The following is a 23,331-nucleotide window of genomic DNA, read 5'->3' as shown; positions in this document are numbered from 1 at the left end:
CCCTTTATTAAAAAAGGCCGGTTCAGACCCAGCACTACCATCGAGCTATCGGCCCATTTCATTGTTGCCAGCTCTGGCTAAGGTGTGTGAAAAGGTGGCCTTTAAACAACTGGACAGCTTCATTGAGTCTTCTCACGCTCTACATCCTTCTCAGTCAGGATTCGGAGCTGCCTACAGTACCGAGACTGCTCTAGTTGAGGTATCGGAGGCTGTCCGTGAGTGCCTGGACGGAGGTGGCAGAGCGGTCCTGATTTTATTGGACCTCTCTGCCGCCTTCGATACGGTCCCACATGCCCTACTGATTGACAGACTACGTGCTGTTGGCGTCTCTGGGCTGGCCCTTGACTGGCTGTCATCATTCCTGAGTGACAGAACTCAACAGGTCTGGATGCCCCCCTACGCTTCGGCCCCTAAGAGATTGTCAACTGGAGTCCCGCAGGGTTCTACGTTAAGCCCGTTATTGTTTAACGTTTATATGACCCCGCTACTCTATCTGGCGGAACATCTGGGAGCCAAGATAATAGCATATGCTGATGATACTCAGCTGCTATTCACATGGCCTAAGGGTGTGTCCGATCCATCAGCAGTCCAACATTGTCTGTCGGAAGTCTTCAGGTGGCTTGCACAAGTCCAACTTAAGTGCAATGAAGACAAGTCCGAGGTCTTATTCTTCGGCCCCTTCCCTGACAATTTCAAGGACCAGATCTGGCCCTCGGACCTGCCTTGTCCCAGCGTGACGAGAGGCCCAGCTAAGAACCTGGGGGTCTGGTTCGGTCAAGACCTAAAGTTTGCTGATCACATAAAAAAATTGACCGGCATCTGCTTTGGCACCCTGCGTGCCCTGAGGAAATTCTTTCCTCTTTTGCCTAGGGCAGCCAAGGAGTCTGTCCTTCGAGCTCTGATTTTATCCCGGCTCGACTACGCCAACGCCTTATTTAGTGGTCTACCTGCGTACATGGTTCACCGCCTGCAGGTGATACAAAACGCTGCAGTACGTCTGCTTTTCTCCCTCCCAAGGAGATCTAGCGTGCGTAGCCACTTACGCAGTTTGCACTGGCTACCAGTACCTCATCGAATTTTGTTCAAAATTCTTGTGTTGGCATTCAGAGCAGTCCATGGCCAGGGACCAACATACCTGCAGAAAAGGTTTTCATTTTACACTCCCAACCGTGCCCTTCGATCAGCTAACCTCTGTTTCTTAACCACCCCCAAATTCAAATATGCACGTATAGGTGGCCAATCCATTTCAGTTAAAGCAGCCTCTGCCTGGAATGCTCTCCCCCTTTCTCTCAGAGCCTCGCCAACCATTGCTGTGTTTAAAAAAGATCTCAAGACCCACTTGTTCAATGCCCCTCTCTTGTAGTTCTTCCAGACTTTGTTTCAGTACTTCTGTTCTCAAAATTCACTCACCGCGCCAGGATACCCCGTGGTAACAGAGCGCGCTACAAAAGTTTTAATAAACATAATAAACATAAACATAAACACCTAAACTTTCACCTATATTCTCCCCAACCATTACACTACATAATGGCTCTTGGGACTGACCTTTTACCTTGCTATGGTACTGCTTACAGGACATAGGGTTTTCTCTGAAAACTAGCCTCATCCATTACGCATGAGGATTCTTGGAAACTCAGCAGGACTATCATCTCCTGCATAAAAACTATGTATAAGGTTCATTCCTTCAGTCATCCTCACAGCAAGGTAGACTTTGGGTATATAAGCACCATATTTTGCTGGGGTAGGCAGAGGTGAAAAAGGACTTCCATGCTGACACACTGACGCGAGACGCTGAGATTCCTGCATGTAGACACTCCAGCTCACAATGGGCGGACAATCATCGCTGGGTGTCCACCTCGAGACCAAGACGGGGTCCCACAGTCTCTCACTTCAGGTAATGGGGTTGACTTTATCCTAGAGGGATTCTTGGCTCTGCACCTCACGTACCTGCTAGGTACACTTAGGTACATCTCTTTAGGGTCGCATAGTAGGAATATGCATTTTACTGTCATGTATTTTTATACTTGCCTGCATTCATCGTTTTAGCACTAAGGTAGAAATCTACCATCCTTTTACTCTGTTGGTGCTTATGATCATTTATATCAGTTTCTGTCTAATGGCTGTTTCAGCACACCTATTTTACACTAGAATGACGATGGTTCAATTAATACTTATTGAAAAAGTGCCCACTGTTTCATCCTGCGCATCTCTCTGAGACAAAGTGAGCACGAATGACTGAGCAAAAAGTACTGTACTGTTTCCACGATCACTGATGGGACAGAGTTGTCATGTTCGATAGTTGCCTAGAACTATTCTCTCCTTGGTTAGTGGCACTGTGAGCTAGCTGATATACAGGTGAACATACTCGGTGGGGGTGTCTGGAATCAGTCTGAACACCAATCCCACAGTCTATGTTGTCTAAACGAGCAGATCCTATATAGGTTAATAGGAACTACACACCATTGTTGTCTCATAGATGGAGGTCTGAATTTGTCAAACTTTCCACATGAAGTTTTTTTGTTTTCCTCATAATCCTTTCTCAATGCTCTTTCTGCAATTTTAGTTTTATTTTAGTATTCTTAGGTGCGAGGAGTACCATGGGGCCGACTTATTAATAGATTTCTGAGGCATGGTCTTAATAGGAATGGTTTGATCTAAAGCAGAGACCAGCCAGTCTGAGACCATGTTAACTGTTTGTTGGTCTCCTGTCAAGCAAGAGGGACGTCCCATTCAGAGTATTTCTCCAGCTGTTACGTTTGAGCTTGTACTAAAGCCCGTCCTTAACTACCTTACATTTCTGGGGTAGTGTGGTGCTGCGTACCTTAAGAGTCATGGGAATGAAAATAGTGATCTCTCCAAGTAAGAGGCACCCTGGTCTACCACCTGCAACAGGGGGTTATTCGTAAATATTGGGTCCAGCAAGTGGCCTCCTAGATGTGTGGGTCCCTGAACCATTTGCTTCAACTGGATGCATTTAGGTCAAGCACAAAGCTTACTACTCCACTATCATTAGCATCTTCTAAGTGCAAGTTTACATCTCACAGCACTGTGTGGTGGCTGTACTTGGTTGCCAAACTCTCAATATTGTTTCCTGTTTTTGAGCGTATTTTTGTTTTTAGTGAAAGGGTTGGGGGCAGGCAGAAGTGTGTCAAGCTGTATTTAGCACTAAGCCCCACCTCCCTCATGTATTTTTGTTTCCTTTTTAGGTCATGCCTGAAGGCAGAGCACATGCGTTGTTGCTTTGCGAGGATCTGTTGAATCTAGAAAAAAACTCTTCAAAAGAGGACTACCAGCATGCCCATTACTTACCATTTGTTGGCATCCTTATTACTCTTCTTTGCTGTCTTCTATTTTGGCAACACTTTGTAAGGCTGCCACTTCCTGGTCTTTGTGAGGAGCATGGACAAAGTACAGATTGATTTACCATAATTAGTGTCAGTCCACGTGATTGAGGTACCATTTCTCTTTATTTTTTGTGTATTTTTATTAAGTAGTGCAAGCTTGACTGGAAGGTATTGGAGAGCTTTACAAGAGCACTGGTTACATTACTCAAGAACTGTAAGAACAAAATGAGGTTTTTGAGCGCACTGCTTTCTATTGGTGAGTTATGTTTTAGCTTGTAGTTTGTAGTTTTATCAATATTTGCGTGCAGTCAGGGCGGCGCCTCTTGCCTTCGGACACCCACTGAATAATCCAAAAAGTTGTGCTTCCCACTGACAAAGTGGAAGCATCCCCTAACGCACAGCCGTTAGATCCTACTGGGAGTCACCCAGAGTTCCTCAAAAGTTCAAAACAAATTTTTTTAAATGTTTGCAAATATTCTTTATTTTTCAATAAATGTCTTTTTTGATTGAATTCATCAATTTTTCTACTTAGAATGCATTTTAGTAGTACTCAAGTCCAATGCATTTCGGTCAATAAGACCTTCATCTGGGACCACATGAGCTGAAACAAGGTGGAACAAAAAGTTGTGTCACAAAACGTAAAAAAATAATAATAATAACATGGTGTGCATTCATAAATACTGTCATGTTACTTATGGTGACTAGTTTGTGAAATACACCCCAGTGCACAACCAGCTTCTGTGTCATTGTGTCATTAATATCACAAGATAACGCCCGTATGGGCACTTACATTTGCAGTATTTTGCCAACGTCTCATGTATTATGCTTGTGGTCACATGTAAGACACTGTCAGGGAGAATGCATAAATGAGTTCAATGCAGAACCTTCTTACGTAATTCAAATTACTCAAACTGACGAACTGACGTTCGGAGTATAGTTAACGTGTAATTCACTTACTTTCTTGACGCATAAACAACAGCGTCTCCTCTCTCTTAATCTCCGTTCGACAACACGATCAGTCTTCCGGCTTCCATTAGACGCCGGTCCAATGATTTCCCTTATTGCTCTCACTGCATCTAGCGTGGTTCACACAATTGCTGTGATTGGACGAGCCCCGGTCATGTGATCGGGGTAGCGTCCAATCCAGAACTGTTTCTAGACCGATAGGGTGTTAGGAAAGCATCGCATAATATAAATATCGATCGGTCATTGTGTGAATTCATCAGATGGCAAATGTATTGATAATGCAAGAAACAAAAGTTCTATAAATAACAGGAATTGCAATGAAAAGTATATCATTCAAAACATATGGCTAAAATGTAAACAAATATAAATAGAAATGGATGGCTACATCATCCACCAGTACGGAGAAGGCAGAGCTCAGATTGTGCTTATTATTGCATCTTCATCACGTTCATAAGTAGCACATAAATTCTACCCGGTCATTGAGTCCAAAGGGCTTATCGGTATTCAACAGATACATCCAGCTATTCTCCCTCTGAAGGAGAAATTTGTTATTATCACGACCTTCTCTTTTTTTCAATTACTTCCAAGATCGTAAATTGAAGTTGAGACACATTATGTTTGGCTTCGTTAAAATGTAACGCTATTGTGGACTTCACGTTAGCTGTTCTTATGTTTGATTTATGTTCATTTAATCGTGTTTTTATTTTCCTGGTAGTTTTTCCTACATATGCTTTTCCGCATGGGCATTTCAGCATATATATGGCGTTGCTCGTCTCACAGGTGGCATTGACATGTAGCTTTATGTTGTGTCCTTTCATGGGGTGTGTGATAGTGTTTCCTCTTATGATGTTATTACAGTGACCACACTGTAAACATGGTCTTGTTCCTCGGTATATTTCATCCTTAGAGCTTTTTTGTTTCAGCAGTTCTCCTAGGTTTTTATTACGAGTAAAGGCAAAGATTGGTTGTTGTTCAAAACTAGGTTTAAAGTCAATTTCCGCTCTAAGGATACTCCAATGTGTCCGTATGATTTTTTTGAATCTGTGACTCATGGTTGAGTATTTCGATACCACTGTCATTCTTTCCTGTTTGTTCTTCATTCGTGTTTTTAGTAGTTCTGTCCACGCTTATTCGCTACCATAAAGCTCAACGCATACCCAGAGGCCTAAGAATTGCCCTCAAGCCATCCCTTTGTAAAAACTCCAAGCCCTTCCAAGAAAAATGGTACGCCATTCTAAATCGTTGTTCATTGGATCTTATTCTACTAATTATAGAGGAACTTTCGCTTATTCTGATAGACTTGACCAAAGAAATGGAGGAACTCACAGAAGAGTTGTCAAAAATGATGACTACAGAAGAACTAGATGCAGCTTTGAAGGATGTTAAAGAACAAATAGAGTGCCATACTCAAGAGATTAATGAGAGAAAATTAAGAAAATTTAAACGGGACACGCTTGATTACAAGCTTGGGGAGGTGTACACATGGGCAGTTCGTCAGTTTGAGTAATTTGAATTACGTAAGAAGGTTCTGCATTGAACTCATTTATGCATTCTCCCTGACAGTGTCTTACATGTGACCACAAGCATAATACATGAGACGTTGGCAAAATACTGCAAATGTAAGTGCCCATACGGGCGTTATCTTGTGATATTAATGACACAATGACACAGAAGCTGGTTGTGCACTGGGGTGTATTTCACAAACTAGTCACCATAAGTAACATGACAGTATTTATGAATGCTCACCATGTTATTATTATTTTTTTACGTTTTGTGACACGACTTTTTGTTCCACCTTGTTTCAGCTCATGTGGTCCCAGATGAAGGTCTTATTGAAGGTCTTATTGACCGAAATGCATTGGACTTGAGTACTACTAAAATGCATTCTAAGTAGAAAAATTGATGAATTCAATCAAAAAAGACATTTATTGAAAAAGAAAGAATATTTGCAAACATTTAAAAAATTTTGTTTTGAATTTTTGAGGAACTCTGGGTGACTCCCAGTAGGATCTAACGGCTGTGCGTTAGGGGATGCTTCCACTTTGTCAGTGGGAAGCACAACTTTTTACATTACTCAAGAACACATTCATTTTTTTAAGCCAGGGGAGATTGCAAAATTTGCCCAGAATGTGATCTTTCTCCTTCTCAATGTTAACGTAACCCCCCCATGTTCTTCCCTCTCACCAGTCTTCCATTTCCCTGCAACCCTGCAACATCCTTCAGATTTCCCCTTAGTCACTCTCGATGCTTTAACTTATTTTCTCTCTTTCCATTCTCGCCCCCTCCAACCTCTCTAGTCAGGTGGAGGTCTTTATAAAAATCTCTAGCATTTTCGCCTTCACTTCTTCTGTTCTGTTCTTCTGTTCAGAGTTTCATTTAATTTTATCTTTGGTGTGGGCTGTGTGTAGGATCCCTTCCGTGACTGAAACGGTTTGTATTGGTCTGTGGGTTAACGCCTGTGCTGCTCAGTTTGGACGTAAATGATGTGGAGGGCTATATAAGATGCTACGTTCAGGTCTTATGACATTCATAAAAGTAACATTCAAAGGGAGTACAGCAGCAAAGAAGGGGAACAGCGAGCACTCGAGCAAGCACAGGGAGCCATGGTTCCCACTTGTGTGCAGCCGTTATAGAGGCGGAGACAAGGGAGACTCTGAGTTTAAGAGGGTGGTGTTTGACGGGAAGGGTTCTGTGTGATTAATATTATTATTTTATTGAGGTATTTGACATGAATTTAACTCCAATGAAATCCACACAACTTGATTCTATGTCTGGACCGGAGGCTTCAGATTATGCATTCTCCTGTTTTCTTTTTTTTTTAACAGAAGTCATGTAAAAAAGACATCAACCATAAGGATATCATAAAAAACTACAAACCCCAAGCTCCAGAATAACTATATAAGTCATAACAGAATGCCCAGCAGCCAATCAGCAGACACATCCATGAATAAATCAGGTGAACAACCTTAACTCCGCCTCTTCTGCGAGGAAAACTGCACAAACACGGAACAAAGCTGAAAAAAAGGATCCTGGGTATAAAACCCGACATTTCAGATATTCATATACATAACAACATCTGAAACCACTGGTATATGCATTACATGTTTTAGGCTCTGCAGTCTGGAAACTCAGCAGCGCTCGTTTTCAGCCAAGTGGACAGATCGGCACAGCACTCTCAGGGTGAGCCTCTGGCAAGCAGGGCACAGAGGCAGGGTTGGATTGGGATTGGGATTGAAAATCGGCCCGGGCACGTCCATAAATTCGGCCCACGTTTGCATAATGCCTTATCTCAAATCACTGCTTCGGCGTAATCTTATAAAAAAGGAGGGGGGGTCTAAAAATGCATGCATTAGTTTACACTGGTGAAACACATCTGGAAACAAGTGAGGCCACTTCTACTCAGGCCCCTGCCCCCGCTCAGTATGTGCACACATTAGTAGGCTGGCCAGCAAGACAAAGGGTGTGATACCTCTGCCTGTTGCTAAACGGGAGGGAATGAGCGCCCATCTGCCTCTGGAAAGGCCACTCAGACACCTGCTGCCGCTGGCTGCATTCAAACAATAGAGACAGCGCCCAAATCGGACCCCCCCCCCCCCCCCCCCCACCCCCCCTTCTGAAAAAAGCAGCCCACCGCAGGAACTCGGACACTGGCCCCTCGGGCATTGCCCGAATGCCCACGTTACCAATCCGATGCTGCACAGAAGCACACATTTCTTCTGCTGACTTTGACAAGCTGTGGTGTTTACTGTGGGTAATTCAAAAAAGTAAGCAGACTCACTGGATTAGAAATTGTTTTAAGCAATGGCGAGGCTTATTTGCCTTGCAAGTGCTTGTTATTTTAAGAAGTGGGCATGTCTCCAGCTGAAAGGAATTCTTGACAAGACACATTCTTAGTTTGATTTCCCTGGCGTGTGCTCCCTGCCTCTCTCACCTCCTCCAAGGTACGTACATGGCTTCGCCAGGCACAGATTGTCCGAAAGGAGAGAAAAACAACGACATGGAATGCACTTCTTTCCAGCAGGGCATGAGAGGCGACTACCCGCTGAGCAGTTAAACTGCTCTGCAGCTGATCCAATGACCGATAGAAGTGCACCTGGCTCTAGGTAACTGCCAGTTTATTCCATGCCCTCGGGTTCATGTGCTCTCATAACTCTGTGCAGGACGGATGCAGGTACATACTGGGCTATCTGTACTAAAGTCTAGAACAGATTAGAAGAGTCGAGAGACAGAAGTTGATTCTGCTCCAAATACTGAACCCCAAACATCTGTGTAAAGGTTACAGATATTTTTGTTAGACAGCAATCTGCAAAGAAAGTTAAACATAATAGTATTCTGCGATGAAAAGCAAAAACATAACAATTTCTGTTTTATTTTTCTTTATAAATCGGATACATTTTAGATGGTGCGTATGTTTTTTTTTTTAACAAATTAATATTTCTCGTTAAACTTCCAATCCCTCACACACACATTTGGCAGGTTACTTTTCAATAATAGAATACCGAACTCTGTTACATAAATCTTCATAAATGAAAAATGAACAAACGACATTGCCAAATAGACTAGCTCGCGTGGCGTATGCTCGCATGGCCACTGGATCCAGCCAGCCAGCGGAGGCTGAGGTTTACTAGAGCGCAGCCTCTGCATGCACGATGCATCCCTGAGTGCTGCTGGCATGGGTTTGTCGTCAGCTGCTCCAGGGCTTGGGGAAGACATCCTGCTGCTCAGAGGCTCTAAAACAGATGTGTTGCATGAGGAGAGAACACAAACATGCCAGCATTCCTTAAGTCACTCATTGTCTCAAACACGCACCATCACCTACCAAGGCAAAAAAGGCGGCACCGAGTTATGCGGTGATCTGCGTTCCTTCCGAAGACGCATGGATTAAGAAGTTAGGTCAGAGAAAAAAGAACACACAGTGAGCTGGCGCAGATACAACGTGCAATTCAGCCTTTGAAAATACCCAGGAGCAAACAGAGAAGGACAATTACATACTGCGGTATGGAAGATTTCCCCAAACGCAAAACATGCAGCATCGAGACTGTTCTTTTCAACTAGAATGTGTTTGTTTCATTGCAATGGCAAGCAGCTGAAATAAACACACCGTGCGTCTGTGAATGAAAACTCCACAGCCCGACAATAACTGAACAGAGGCCAGCCGAAAAAAATATATCGCATCAGTATTAAAGAGATATCCCAAAACCACATTTCCCAAAGTAAAGGAATGAAGCCACTACAGCAGTGTACAAGACACTGCGGGAGCGAAATGAAAATGTAAAGTAGCTGATACCTTCATGAACGAAATAGGACAGTTCTGCCAAGCAAAAGGGGTGAGCTCTAAACGCGTAGAAACATTAACCTGGGGCAGAGAATACCAACCCTTCGCTTTTACGAATCAAGAAGCATGGCATGAAGGTTGACAAAAGCAAACCGTAACAGCACAATCTTTCAGAGACAACTTTGACAATAATTTATAACTCGTCGCAGCACAGAGAGCTCTCGCGATATTCTATTTAAATCAAGCTATGCTATTCTTTGAGTATTTAGAGGGGTTATTACAAACTTTTTTGTCCACTGATGTGGGTTCATTTTTCAAAGAGTTAATTTGGTTTTCAGCTGCCATTTGTCTATCTTTTGTACTGGAACTATTTTCAGTAGCGTTTTTAGCGCTCGCCGTCTCCAGCTCGAGTGGCTTCGAGTTTTCAGAGACAGTGTTCTCTGAGACGCCATCTGTGTCTTCCAAGATGTTGTTACCATTGCTCGGAAGCGCATTGTCAACCGGTGAGTCTGAAAGATCCAGGCGCTCCGGGCTGGACAGCGGGGATTCGCCCCCCGAGGAGCTATCGAGGGAGTGTTGGTTCATCACTGAGCTGCCGCTCTGCTCTGGACGTGCTACGGTGCTCGCCTCCAGTTCGGCTGCTGCAAGTTCCTCAGTAAGTTTAATGATTTCGTTTCCTCGTCGGTCGATTTCTTCTTTCTCGAAGGGTGGCCGTGTTAAGGGAGACCCAAGGCGGGGGCTGTTCTGACTGCTGCGTGGCTGGGCATCAGAGGCCTGGACTGTTTCTTCAGTGGCAATCAACGGGGTGGTCGGAGATGGACTTCTTTTTAAGTTCTCATTCTTGTATTGTTCTAAAGCAGAAAAGGAACAGAGTATGACCATTTGGGTTTATACAACAACAGGCAATTAAGAAAAAACATCTGAACAACTCACAACTATAACAGACACATGATTGTAATTTTATTTTATCTAGCTGCATCAGAAATCCCCACCATAAAACGACATGCATCTATATTTACAACAAGCATTTGCAATGCAATACGTCTCGCATTATTTAAGTCTGAGCTATTGGCATTGCTAAATAATGCAACACCAATAGCTCAAACTTTAATAATGCGAGACCTATTGCATTGCAAATTCTTGTTGATTCTGTTTTCAGTAAAAGAGAACAGCCTAAATAAGCATACATGTGAAAATAAATAATAAGCAAGCGCCCTTAAGCAGCATATTAATTTGCTTTGGGTATTTGAAGTAGCTTGTGGCTAGCTTCAAGGATAAGCTGGAGGCTTTAAGAAAAACCTTCACACGTCCCCCAGAAGTTTGTGACCTTATCATTGAGTTTGGTGTTTTTGGGGCGTAGGGCTTTGTATAGGTGAGCTATTTGGTGTCCTAGTGTGTTGAGACTGGCTGCAAGTTGTATGAGCGAAGGTGTCCGGCTGTTAAGGTTTGCCTTCCTAATTGCTACTTTTATTTTCAGGAAGTTGTAGAGTTCTATGTTTTGCAGGTTGTGCGTTTCCTTGAGTGTGTCGAAAGTTGTGTTCGCGCCCTGTCTCTGAAGGTCTTGGGCCGTGGATATACCAAGTCTGTACCACTCAGGCATGTCTAGAACCTTATCTCTGCGCCTTCTTTTTTCTCTCTCCTCTCTCTTTCCTCCACTCATGTATGCTCCATGTAAATATATATTTTTTATATACAATAAAAAATTACAGAAATTAAAAAAAAAGAAAAACCTTCACAGCATTTGAATCATGAGGTTCTACGCGGAACTGCATTGTGCTTCTGTGAAATCCTATTACAGAAAGCAGGATGTGATGAGGGGCGGAAGCATAGAGGTAACAAGCAACGGTTTTGCCTTTGGAAAAGTTAGAGCTATTGGCATTGTAAATGACAATTTTTTTATTCATGTTTTCTTTTTGAAAACCGATAAATAAATGGCATTGTCATTTACAATGCCAATAGCTTAATCTCTCGCAAATGCCACACACCCCCACACCCACAGAGAGCCCCCCCACACAGAGCCCCTCCACACAGAGCCCCCCCATACACACAGGGCCCCCCCACACACACCCACAGAGCCCTACACACACACACACACAGAGCCCCCCCACACAGAGCCCTCACACACACTGTGAGCCCCCCCACGAACCCAGACAGAGCCCTCCACACACCCACACAGAGCCACCCACACAGAGCCCCCCCACACACCCACACAGAGCCCCCCACACACTGTGAGCCCCCCCTCACACATCCACACAGAGCCCCCCCAGCGAATATGGAGACAAGCAAAGGCAGGTGAAACAAGCAGGGTAGGTGAGAGTGCCCCCCCACCCCCCGAGAACAAGCATTGGAAATGCAATAGGTCTCGCATTGGAAAAGTTGGAGCTATTGGTCTTGTAAATGACTTTTTTTTAATTTATGTGTTGTTTTTGAAAATAGCTAAATTAATAGCTTTGTCATTTACAATGCCAATAGTTATAACTTTTGCAAATGTGACACCTATAGCTTTGTAATGCAACATGCTCAGCAGCGGAAGTGCGTTTTGGTGTCTAGCTTCCGGCGTGTGCGGCTGTCAGTTGAGCCGCGGCGGTAGAAACAGCGGCTGGTTTGAAATGCCCGGGAGTACCCGGAGCAATGAACTTCTCCGAGCTCTTCAAACTCTCTGGGCAGCTTGGAGCATTCTCCCCCAACGAGAAGTATCTGGTAAGTGGGGCGTACATCCTTCTAAGGGTAGAAGGCAGTGTTAGAGGAGTGTGAGTACTTTACCATTAACAGTGGAAACATGATTTCTGCGACCACTGCCTCGATAGCAGTGCTTAGCAAAGAGGCAAGGGGAGGCAAACGACAAAGGGAGAAGAGTACACTGACGAAGGAGCCTCACAACGGCTAGTAAAAACAACGCAGCCTTCTAACGTCGCATATAGTTAACAGTTCTTGAGGGCGCAATAGATAGCTGAAGAATGTCATACCCGAGAAGGAACAGGAAGGATTCCAGCAACGGATGGTGGGTTTTAGGGTGGCTGTGCAGGTGGCGTTTTCAAGTCGCCGAGGGAGAAGATGAAAAGGGGGGGGGAGTGCCCTGGAGAGAAAGGAACAGTGCCAGATGTTATATGAGGATTAGAGAAGGGTAGGGGGAGGTGGTTGGGGAGTACAGCAGAGGTGGAGCCTGCTTTACAGAAGTGTTGCGCATCACGGAAGAGAGGAAAAGAATGTGAAAAAAACAGAAGCTCCGATTTACTGGCTGTGAACAGTACGTCGACAGAAGTGGTCATGACATTTTGATAGCCAGTGACGGATTTGTACGCTAGAGCATAACAAGTAGGGAAGGCAGAGAAGGGGAGGGGGGAGGAGAAATGCGACACAAACAAGACGGAGGGAAGGAAGATAAGGGGAGGGGGGAGGAGAAATGCGACACGGCGGGCAGGGGAGGGGGGAGGAGAAATTCGAAACAAACAAGACGGAGGGAAGGCAGATAAGGGGAGGGGGGAGGAGAAATGCGACACGGCGGGCAGGGGAGGGGGCGAGGGGGGAGGAGAAATGCGACGTGCGGATGAGGGAACTGATGTGCACGCGCTTTTAAGCTCAATGCGCATGCGCATTGAGCTTAAAAGTCACGGGCACTGCAAGGAATCGCCACGATTCCTTGCAAGTTAGTTAAAGAGTGGTTAAGCCCCCATAGTCTCGCAAGCTCGATGCGCATGCGCATCGACAGGCGAGACCTAAAAAGGGACAGATTAGGATTACAGAAATCAAGTAACGTCAGAGTAGGGTCAGAGAAAGCAAACAAGGACAAGGCAACCAATTGGAGACTTGGCAATGAACCTGTGGCAAGCAGGGACAGAAGAGGGTCAAATAAAGCAAAAACTGCCATGTTTGTTCTCTAGCTACCCCTAAAAGAGAAGAAAGCCAAGAAGGTTCTGATCATGGTCGGCTAAGATCAGAGGTTGGTGGGGACATTACTGTCCTTCTTGTGTAAGAGGTGCAGTCTCTCACATGCCAGGCCACTGACCCTGCACACACACAGAGCTAGCCCTGATTGTACATGTACAGACGAAGAAGCGCCATTTCCTGATTCAAATAGAAGCCTAAGTGGCCTCTCTGTTAGTTGACACACAAGGGAGAGACCCTGTCTGTTCCTGTGTTAAACATAAATAGGTAGCCTAATTCATATATACACACTGAAGCACCACTCCGCTTCTGAGCACATCCAAAGGTGTCCTCCTGGCTCCTCTACCCCGAAGGGGCAGGATGTGGCCTAGTGGCTAGAGCTGCAGCCTACCGATTTCAGAACAGGAGGGTTTGCAAATGCCCCAGCCCCCAATTACCACACAAGCATATTTGGATATGGATTGTAAGTATGGAACGCCCACAATTTTCAACACGTAAAATTGGGTAGGTAAAAAAAAATGTCCTTGAAGTAAGTGGCCAATACACATCAGAACTTGGTGTCTGGTGTGCAAAGCAAGTAATGCCCCAATGTAAACATCATACCGTTTGTTAGGCGAAAACTGCCTCACTTAAATTCCACTCTCAAGAATAACGGATTTTAAAACATGCAATAATTATCACAATTCAACCTGGTCCACGCACAAATGAAGGTCACAGTGCTGCAAGTCCAATAATTGCATGAGGCATACAATGTTGTATTCTGGCAACACATTTTATCTTTGTAATGCAGATGATATCCGTGTGTATGTATTTACACAGTAGTGTGTTACTGCAGCGATTTATGTACAACCTGCAGGGGATGGCTTTCTCCGACTTTCTTCCTTAGACTGATTTAAACAAGCAACGAGGGACGAGCCACGCAAAGACGGCAAACAAAGACGACAGGGGGGCAGGAAAGGCACGGACAGCGGGAGGGGGGGGCGGGAAAGGCACGAACAGCAGGAGGGGGGGGGGGCGGGAAAGGCACGGACAGCGGGAGGGGGGGATTTTAAAACAAATTTTGTTAGGCGAAAACTGCCTCACTTAAATTCCACTCTCAAGAATAACGGATTTTAAAACATGCAATAATTATCACAATTCCACCTGGTCCACGCACAAATGAAGGTCACAGTGCTGCAAGTCCAATAATTGCATGAGGTATACAATGTTGTATTCTGGCAACACATGTTATCTTTCTAATGCAGATGATATCGTTTGACACCGATCTGTGGAGAAGCTACCGGTGAGCAGTTGATAATGCGCCTGTAATTAAAAAGGCAGATCTGTGAAGAGACTCCCGGTAAGCTGTTGTTAATGTGCATCTGTTTAGAAAGGCAACGCTTTGTGATACTAATTTGAGATCTGGCCTGCGCCACTGCACGCGGTCCCCGATCCCCCACTTCAATGAAGAAACATCGATTACACAGCCAGGCCCGGATAATACCTGAAACAGTCTGAGTGTAAAAACGTTACCAAACAGGGTGCGGGACGCCACTTCTCTCCCGCAGCCAACCCTGTAAAAACAAGCCACAGTGGCCAGCTGGACGGCAAACAAAGACTACAGGGGGGCAGGAAAGGCACGGACAGCGGGAGGGGGGCGGGAAAGGCACGGACAGCGGGAGGGGGGGGGACGGCACACGGTCAGCGGGAGCGGGAACGGGCACTCACCTGGACTTCCTCCAGCGGCGGTCGGCCGCAGAATGAACAAAATAAACATGGACGCGAAAAAAAAAAACACCGCCCACCGCCGCATGACGATTTCGAAAGGGGCGGAAAGCCAAAAATTTGCAGGAACGTCCCCCAAATCTGCTCTCAGGATGACGAGCAGATGTCTGTTCCAATGACTAGCCTCCATTTATGGAGCTAGCCAATGGAAACAGAGGCGGGGACCAAAGCCACTCTACTCTTCTCATAAGGTTTTCCCTGCAGCTCGCTAGTCAAAACCTAAAAATGGTGAGGGGACAAAATACACGTATGTTACACTGTACATTTGTCCATTACAATGATTTCAATTCGAGAGCACTTCTCTGCCTGCTTGTACTGCTATACAACTGAAGTAAAATACATATGTCATGTGTATCTCAAAAGCATGGTGTTACATACCTTACAATGGTAATTGAAATGCGGTTTGTAAAGAAAGACATTCACGTTCTGTGCTATTTAAATGTTTAATCCTATCTTTTGGAATGCGGGTGTGGGTGCTCCGATTAAATCTTTTAGAATGCAGATGTTTGGGCTACACTGACCTGGTGCCCATGACTTGTTGGATTGCATTTAGGTTGTTTGATTACATTTACAGTGGTTAATCCGCCATGTACTGTCTAAAAAAAAACGGTAACATACATCTCATATTTCTCCTTGTTTCTTTCTCTTTGTTACTCCTTGCACTAGTAACTGGTACTAAGCCAATGCTTTGTCACTCCTCGCAGATTTTCGTCCGAGTACCCGATGTAAGTGTGTTTTGACACCTCAAACTGAGGGGCTTATTTAGGAGGTGGTTTTGCGTCCCTCTTGCGTGGTGCAAGGTGGTGCAAGAGTGACAAGCCTTAAGTCCAGTTTATTAATCCACTTTGCGTGGTCCTTTGTGACTAAATACATCTAGAGTAAGGCAGCACAGCACAAATTGCTGTCTTGCCTTACTCTGCCCTTCTAAGGCTTTCCATGGGTGTTGCGTGGGTGTTCCCACGCAACTCCCATGTTTTTTTACTCATTCCCAGATTTACTAGCACTGGTAGCCCTGGTAAAGGGCCAAAACGTATGCCTTCCCAGGAGAGGCCTAACGAGGAGAAAAATATTTTTCTTTGTTATTTCCTCTTTCTGTATGTTTTGCATTCTGAGGCAAAAAATGAGGAAAATGCCTCTCAGGATTGTTTTTGTGCAGGAAGGTGTTCCTCCCTGCACAAAAACAATCCAACATGCAATGCAGGCACTAGGCTACCAAAAGTGCAACAGCGCAGGGGAAAAGGCAGGAATCACCGTATTGCAAAATACAGCCCATTCTTGCCTTTTCCCTGTCATGCAGCGCAGCAAAGTGACTTGCTGGGCTGCACTGCGTGACAACTTCGTAAATAGGCCCGAGTGTTTATTGCTTCTTCTTTACATGCATCTCAAAAGTATGAATGTCTCAATTAGCTACTAACAGGGTGGACTGGCCATTCTAGCATTCTTGCTATTTTTCTAGTGAGCTGCAGCCTAGGGGGATGCATTCAGAGCAGGATGGGCCACCATGAACCTGAAACAAAACGCCCATAAACTCGTACTATTCACGGCCTCCTGCAGTGTTGTGCTGCTTTCAGTATTTTTTGCCATCGCTGATTTTGATTTCCATTCCAGGCCTGTAGCCCTCTGTACTACCTGCAGATACTTTACCCTTGGTAATACTCGGGTACAGTGTCCCCCAGGTAATCATGCTGCGTTATCATGAGTTATAATATTGAATCCAAAAAATGTTTCCCCTCTCCACACCTTTGGAGAAAGGCCAAATACCAGTATTGCACTATGTATAAAAATAGGGTAATTACAAAGCGTGCATTGTAAATATTAAGAGCATAATTCCTTAATCTGGCACGTGCTACTTTAGAACAGCATGTCTAGGAGGCATACAATAGCACGTCACAGGTCGTCAAACAGTAATATATACTTTATTCAAAGCACTCCGCTAACGTGGCACGTAAAGGCATGACTCCTGATCATTAGACGTGCACTCCATGTAAGCCTCCTTATAACGTTAAACATACAGTGACATGCCTTGTGTATTTTAGACAGAGAACAGAAACTGTAGCAAACACACGAGCAGTACGTGGCGTCCCCTGTTATAAATTATCCCGTTTTGCAGGGGAAGGCCTGCTGTGTTGTGCCACGGAAAGTGTAAAAAAATACAGGGGGGCTTGTGTTGACCCCAAAATATCAAGGGCTGGGAAAGCACTGCTTGGGGAGTAGCTGGTTGATTATCCATACACCGGCTCCCTCTGCAGCCTTATCTCTCCGCCTAGTGCAAACAATGAACCAGGGCATCAATGAAGGCAGGTCTGTCTGGGCACAAAGACCCCGTGGATACAACTGCCATGTGTGCCTCCCCCCTTCGCCAACACGCACTCCTTCCATACCTACGTGACCGACATGCAGAAGCAGCACCCCTGGTCACTGAACAAGGAAGCACCGTTGGGTAACCTGCTCATATCTGAATCAGAGGGAAATAAAATAATATACGTATAAAAACAGAACTACATTTGTCGTGCAAAACCTCCCTGTACAGATAGAGAGCCTTCGCTCTGAACAACAACTGCCAGGATCTTTTTCTAAAAATACTTCGCTAGATTAGTTAAAAGGCTTTAGCTAACACGAGACAGGGACCACTGTGTGCAGGGAAGGCGGGGTGAGGGGGCGGGAAGCAGCAGTCCAATGGAAACTCCTGTCGTTTCCCCCTAATTCCATTTTACTGTCATTTTTAATTTGAAAAGTCCAGACGTTAATTATACTCTCCCTTAAATAAAGCGTGAAACGTAATTAGTGTACTGCTGGCGCCATACTTAAACAAGACGGGTAGTGACTAAATTGTGTTTTTGAAGTGCGAAAATGATATGCACTTGTGCGTTTTGGTCTCTTGTATTTTTGTTTGGCTAGGATCGCGTACAAGGCATTGCAATATGTAGCCGGCTCAGTCGGGCGCTTCCTCTCCATCAGTGTGCTCAGACTCACTCTGCCATACAAAGGGGACGCCAAACCTGACCACGCGGGGCTGTCAGGCCAGGCCCGCTCACCCCGACACTCACCTCGATCCATTTCTGCGCCTAGCTGAAGGCTGCCTCGGGGGCCCGCTCCTGCAGCGGCGGCGGCACCCTGGCCAGCTCGCCATCCTCGCGCGCCCACTCTGCGCCGGAGGGGAGAGCCGCAGCGCGCACTGACTCACGGGCATCCTGCGCTGACACTGCTATCCTCGGCCGGGTTGCTTCACAGTGAAATGGATCCAAACAAAAACAAAGGCTCGCGAGTGGTGCGCGTGCGCGCCACAGCGAGACATGTGGTTTCAGTTATTGCGCCCATGTTTGGGCACGATAATTGAAACCACATGGCCTATTGATGTCTATTACGCGCACCAAGCCCGTAATGGACACCAATAGGCCATGGGTGGAGCAATGCGCCCGCCTGTGGCCAATTGCGTGCAGTCTTTTATAAAAAGACGCACACAAAGGCCAATCGGGTAGCACTAAAGGAAAAGCACACGCAGGAGTGTGTGCGATTCCTAGGTCAGCTACCCAAACCCCGTTTTTCCCTCACTGTCTCGCGCTGCGCGAGCAATGCTGCGCACTGCACCGCTAGGCACGAGACCTAAAAAGGCATCAATGTACATGAATTCAGATACAATAACACAAAAATCTTCCAACAGTATTGTCATTGTAGCGACAACTTAATGTACACTTTGTATGGGTGGTAGGACACACAATAGGACATTTGATGTGAATAACTGTCATCACCTTTACAGTTAAAATACATATCAAGTGTGCCTTTTGCCTGATGTATAACCTATGCAAAATATATGTCACCGAGGTCGATAGTTACCTGGGCACAATAAAGTCCCAGTTTTCGTTTTCAAATCCGATTTAATCTCAATCGCTTCCTTTGCTTTTTGGATCTCAAAAGCAGTGTTTTCTCTTGGGGTCATACACCTTCTCTACCACTCCGCCATGGTAGCTCTGATATATGGAAGGGCAATCAAGCAAGAAAAACTGATCGATATCCCACAAGGCTACCACGTGCAATATTTTGGGTCACTAATACCTGCCGAAACGCAGGCCTTGCTTGATGGAGGTTTCATCTGACGATCATTTCAACTGATCATGTCTGTACGTTGCAATTAATAAATATGTAAAGATGGAATAAGGGACACACTACTCGGTATAACTTGACTTATAAAGTGCTTTTGATTAAATCGAGTAAAATGCATCAGGATTTCACCAGGGACAGAGCTAAGAATCACTGAAGTAATTCACTTACTTTATCCTAATAGCAATGCACTGTGCTCTTAGGTCCTCATTATGAGTGGTCTCTTAAATCCAATGAAGCTTCTAACAACAGTTACCGGCCCCATTGAAATCTTTTTTAGGTTTTGACTAGCGAGCTGCGCACTGCGCAGCTGCAGGGAAAACCTTATGAGAAGAGTAAAGTGGCTTTGGTCCCCGCCTCTGTTTCCATTGGCTAGCTCCATAAATGGAGGCTAGCCATTGGAACAGACATCTGCTCGTCATCCTGAGAGCAGATTGGGGGGCGTTCCTGCAAATTTTAGGCTTTCTGCCCCTTTCAAAATCGTCATGCGGCGGTGGGCGGTGTTCATTTTTTTGTCGCCTCCATGTTTATTTTGTTCATTCTGTGGCCGACCGCCGCCGGAGGAAGTCCAGGTGAGTGCCCGTTTCCGCCCCCCCTCCCGCTGACCGTGTGCCATTCCTGCCCCCCTGTAGTCTTTGTTTGCCGTCCAGCTGGCCACTGTGGCTTGTTTTTACAGGGTTGGCTGCGGGAGAGAAGTGGCGTCCCGCACACTGTCTAGTAACGTTTTTACACTCTGACTGTTTCAGGTATTATCCGCTGTTTCTTCATTGAAGTAGGGGGTCGGGGACCCCGTGCAATGGCGCAGGCCAGATTAAACAGACGAGCAGCGCTACAGCTGGAGCCCTTCAATCAGCTGACTAACTACCAATTTTCAAGGCGCAGATAACTTTATGTTTGGGTGTGGGATGCAAGACCTCTGAGAAAATATGCACCCTTTAAGTTGTGGTTTAATTTACTTTCTCATGTCACGTGTGTTATTTCTATTCCCGAAAAAATAGTGGATATTATAATAATTTACATGGCTCATGCAATGTGGTCCACAATTGTTTGATTTATATTTTGTGTTGCTAATAAGATGGCTAATCGGACTACTTTATGTTCTAGAACTCGAAGAGGTTAGCAAAAGTGGCACAGCAGTGATCGGTGTCAAACGATATCATCTGCATTAGAATGATAACATGTGTTGCCAGAATACAACATTGTGGCTTTGGTCCCCGCCTCTGTGTCCATTGGCTAGCTCCATAAATGGAGGCTAGCCATTGGAACAGACATCTGCTCGTCATCCTGAGAGCAGATTCGGGGGCGTTCCTGCAAATTTTAGGCTTTCCGCCCCTTTCGAAATCGTCATGCGGTGGTGGGCGGTGTTTATTTTTTTGTCGCGTCCATGTTTATTTTGTTCATTCTGCGGCCGACCGCCGCCGGAGGAAGTCCAAGTGAGTGCCCGTTCCGGCCCCCCCTCCCGCTGACTGTGTGCCGTTCCCGCCCCCCCTCCCGCTGTCTGTGCCTTTCCCGCCCCCCCTCCCGCTGCCCGTGCCTTTCCTGCCCCCCTGTAGTCTTTGTTTGCCGTCCAGCTGGCCACTGTGGCTTGTTTTTACAGGGTTGGCTGCGGGAGAGAAGTGGCGTCCCGCACACTGTTTAGTAACGTTTTTACACTCCGACTGTTTCAGGTATTATCCGGGCCCGGCTGTGTAATCGCTGTTTCTTCATTGAAGTGGGGGATGGGGGACCGCGTGCAGTGGCGCAGGCCAGATTAAACAGACGAGCAGCGCTACAGCTGGAGCCCTTGAATCAGCTGACTAACTACCAATTTTCAAGGCGCAGATAACTTTATGTTTGGGTGTGGGATGCAAGACCTCTGAGAAAATATGCACCCTTTAAGTTGTGGTTTAATTTACTTTCTCATGTCACGTGTGTTATTTCTATTCCCGACAAAATAGTGGATATTATAATAATTTACATGGCTCATGCAATGTGGTCCACAATTGTTTGATTTATATTTTGTGTTGCTAATAAGATGGCTAATCGGACTACTTTATGTTCTAGAACTCGAAGAGGTTAGCAAAAGTGGTACAGCAGTGATCGGGTTCAAACAATATCATCTGCATTAGAAAGATAACATGTGTTGCCAGAATACAACATTGTATGCCTCATGCAATTATTGGACTTGCAGCATTGCGACCTTCATTTGTGCGTGGACCAGGTGGAATTGTGATAATTATTGCATGTTTTAAAATCCCCCCCTCCCTCTGTCCGTGCCTTTCCTGCCCCCCCCTCCCGCTGTCCGTGCCTTTCCCGCCCCCTCCCGCTGTCCGTGCCTTTCCTGCCCCCCTGTCGTCTTTGTTTGCCGTCTTTGCGTGGCTCGTCCCTCGTTGCTTGTTTAAATCAGTCTTAGGAAGAAAGTCGGAGAAAGCCATCCCCTGCAGGTTGTGCATAAATCGCTGCAGTAACACACTACTGTGTAAATACATACACACGGATATCATCTGCATTAGAAAGATAAAATGTGTTGCCAGAATACAACATTGTATGCCTCATGCAATTATTGGACTTGCAGCACTGTGATCTTCATTTGTGCGTGGACCAGGTGGAATTGTGATAACTATTGCATGTTTTAAAATCCGATATTCTTGAGAGTGGAATTTAAGTGAGGCAGTTTTCGCCTAACAAACAATATGATGTTTACATTGGGGCATTACTTGCTTTGCACACCAGACACCAAGTTCTGATGTGTATTGGCCACTTACTTCAAGGACATTTTTTTTGACCTACCCAAATTTACGTGTTGAAAATTGTGGGTGTTCCATACTTACAATCCATATCCAAATATGCTTGTGTGGTAATTGGGGGCTGGGGCATTTGCAAACCCTCCTGTTCTGAAATCGGCAGGCTGCAGCTCTAGCCACTAGGCCACATCCCACCCCTTCTGGGTAGAGGAGCATGAAGGACACCTTTGGATGTGCTCAGAAGCGGAGTGGTGCTTCAGTGTGTATATATGAATTAGGCTACCTATTTATGTTTAACACAGGAACAGACAGGGTCTCTCCCTTGTGTGTCAACTAACAGAGAGGGCCACTTAGGCTTCTAAATGAATCGGGAAATGGCGCTTCTTCGTCTGTACATGTACAATCAGGGCTAGCTCTGTGTGTGCGCAGGGTCAGTGGCCTGGCATGTGAGTGACTGCAGCTCTTAAACAAAAAGGACAGTAATGTCCCCACCAACCTCTGATCTTAGCCGACCATGATCAGAACCTTCTTGGCTTTCTTCTCTTTTAGGGGTAGCTAGAACACAAACATGGCAGTTTTTGCTTTCTTTGACCCTCTTCTGTCCCTGCTTGCCACAGGCTCATTGCCAAGTCTCCAATTGGCTGCCTTGTCCTTGTCTGATGTTGCTTGATTTCTGTAATCCTAATCTGTCCATTTTTCTCTGGGGGGGCTCTCTCACCTACCCTGCTTGTTTCACCTGCCTTTGCTTGCCTCCAGATGCGCTCGCAGTGTGTGTGTGTGTGGGGGGGCTCTGTGTGGGTGTGTGAGGGGGGGCTCGCAGTGTGTGGGAGAGCTCTGTGTGGGTGTGTGGGGGCTCTGTGTGGGTGTGTGGGGGGCTCTGTGTGGGTGTGTGGGGGGCTCTGTGTGGGTGTGTGGAGGGCTCTGTCTGGGTGTGTGGGGGCTCACAGTGTGTGTGAGGGCTCTGTGTGGGTGTGTGTGTGGGGGCTCTGTGGGTGTGTGTGTTGGGGGCCCTGTGTGTGTGGGGGGCTCTGTGTGGGTGTGGGTCTGTGTGACATTTGCGAGAGATTAAGCTATTGGCATTGTAAATGACAATGCCATTTATTTATCGGTTTTCAAAAAGAAAACATAAATAAAAAATTGTCATTTACAATGCCAATAGCTCTAACTTTTCCAAAGGGAAAACCGTTGCATTGCAAATGCTTGTTTTTTTTTTACTTTCGCACAGATTTCAGCTTCTGAAAACGAACAAAATTTCTGTAAGAAAGTATGGAGAAAA

At 45.6% G+C, this 23,331-nt stretch overlaps 1 protein-coding gene across 5 annotated transcripts in view; it reads right to left on the bottom strand.

Moving 5' to 3' along the window:
* Positions 1 to 8,659: 8,659 nt before the first annotated feature.
* CCDC149 (coiled-coil domain containing 149) overlaps positions 8,660 to 23,331 on the bottom strand; it is a 441,302-nt gene continuing 426,630 nt past the window's right edge. For all 5 annotated transcript variants that reach the window (XM_086964019.1, XM_086964017.1, XM_086964021.1 and 2 more), the window contains one exon: positions 8,660 to 10,436. In XM_086964019.1, the coding sequence (XP_086820145.1) occupies positions 9,826 to 10,436 (611 nt within the window). In that variant the 3' untranslated portion in view covers positions 8,660 to 9,825. The remainder of the gene's footprint in view (positions 10,437 to 23,331) is intronic.

The sequence above is a fragment of the Lissotriton vulgaris genome, chromosome 3_2, assembly GCF_964263255.1.
Source record: "Lissotriton vulgaris chromosome 3_2, aLisVul1.2, whole genome shotgun sequence".
Taxonomy (NCBI): domain Eukaryota; kingdom Metazoa; phylum Chordata; class Amphibia; order Caudata; family Salamandridae; genus Lissotriton; species Lissotriton vulgaris.
Note: the sequence above shows the minus strand (reverse complement) of the source record. Positions and strands in the feature narration are given on the sequence as shown.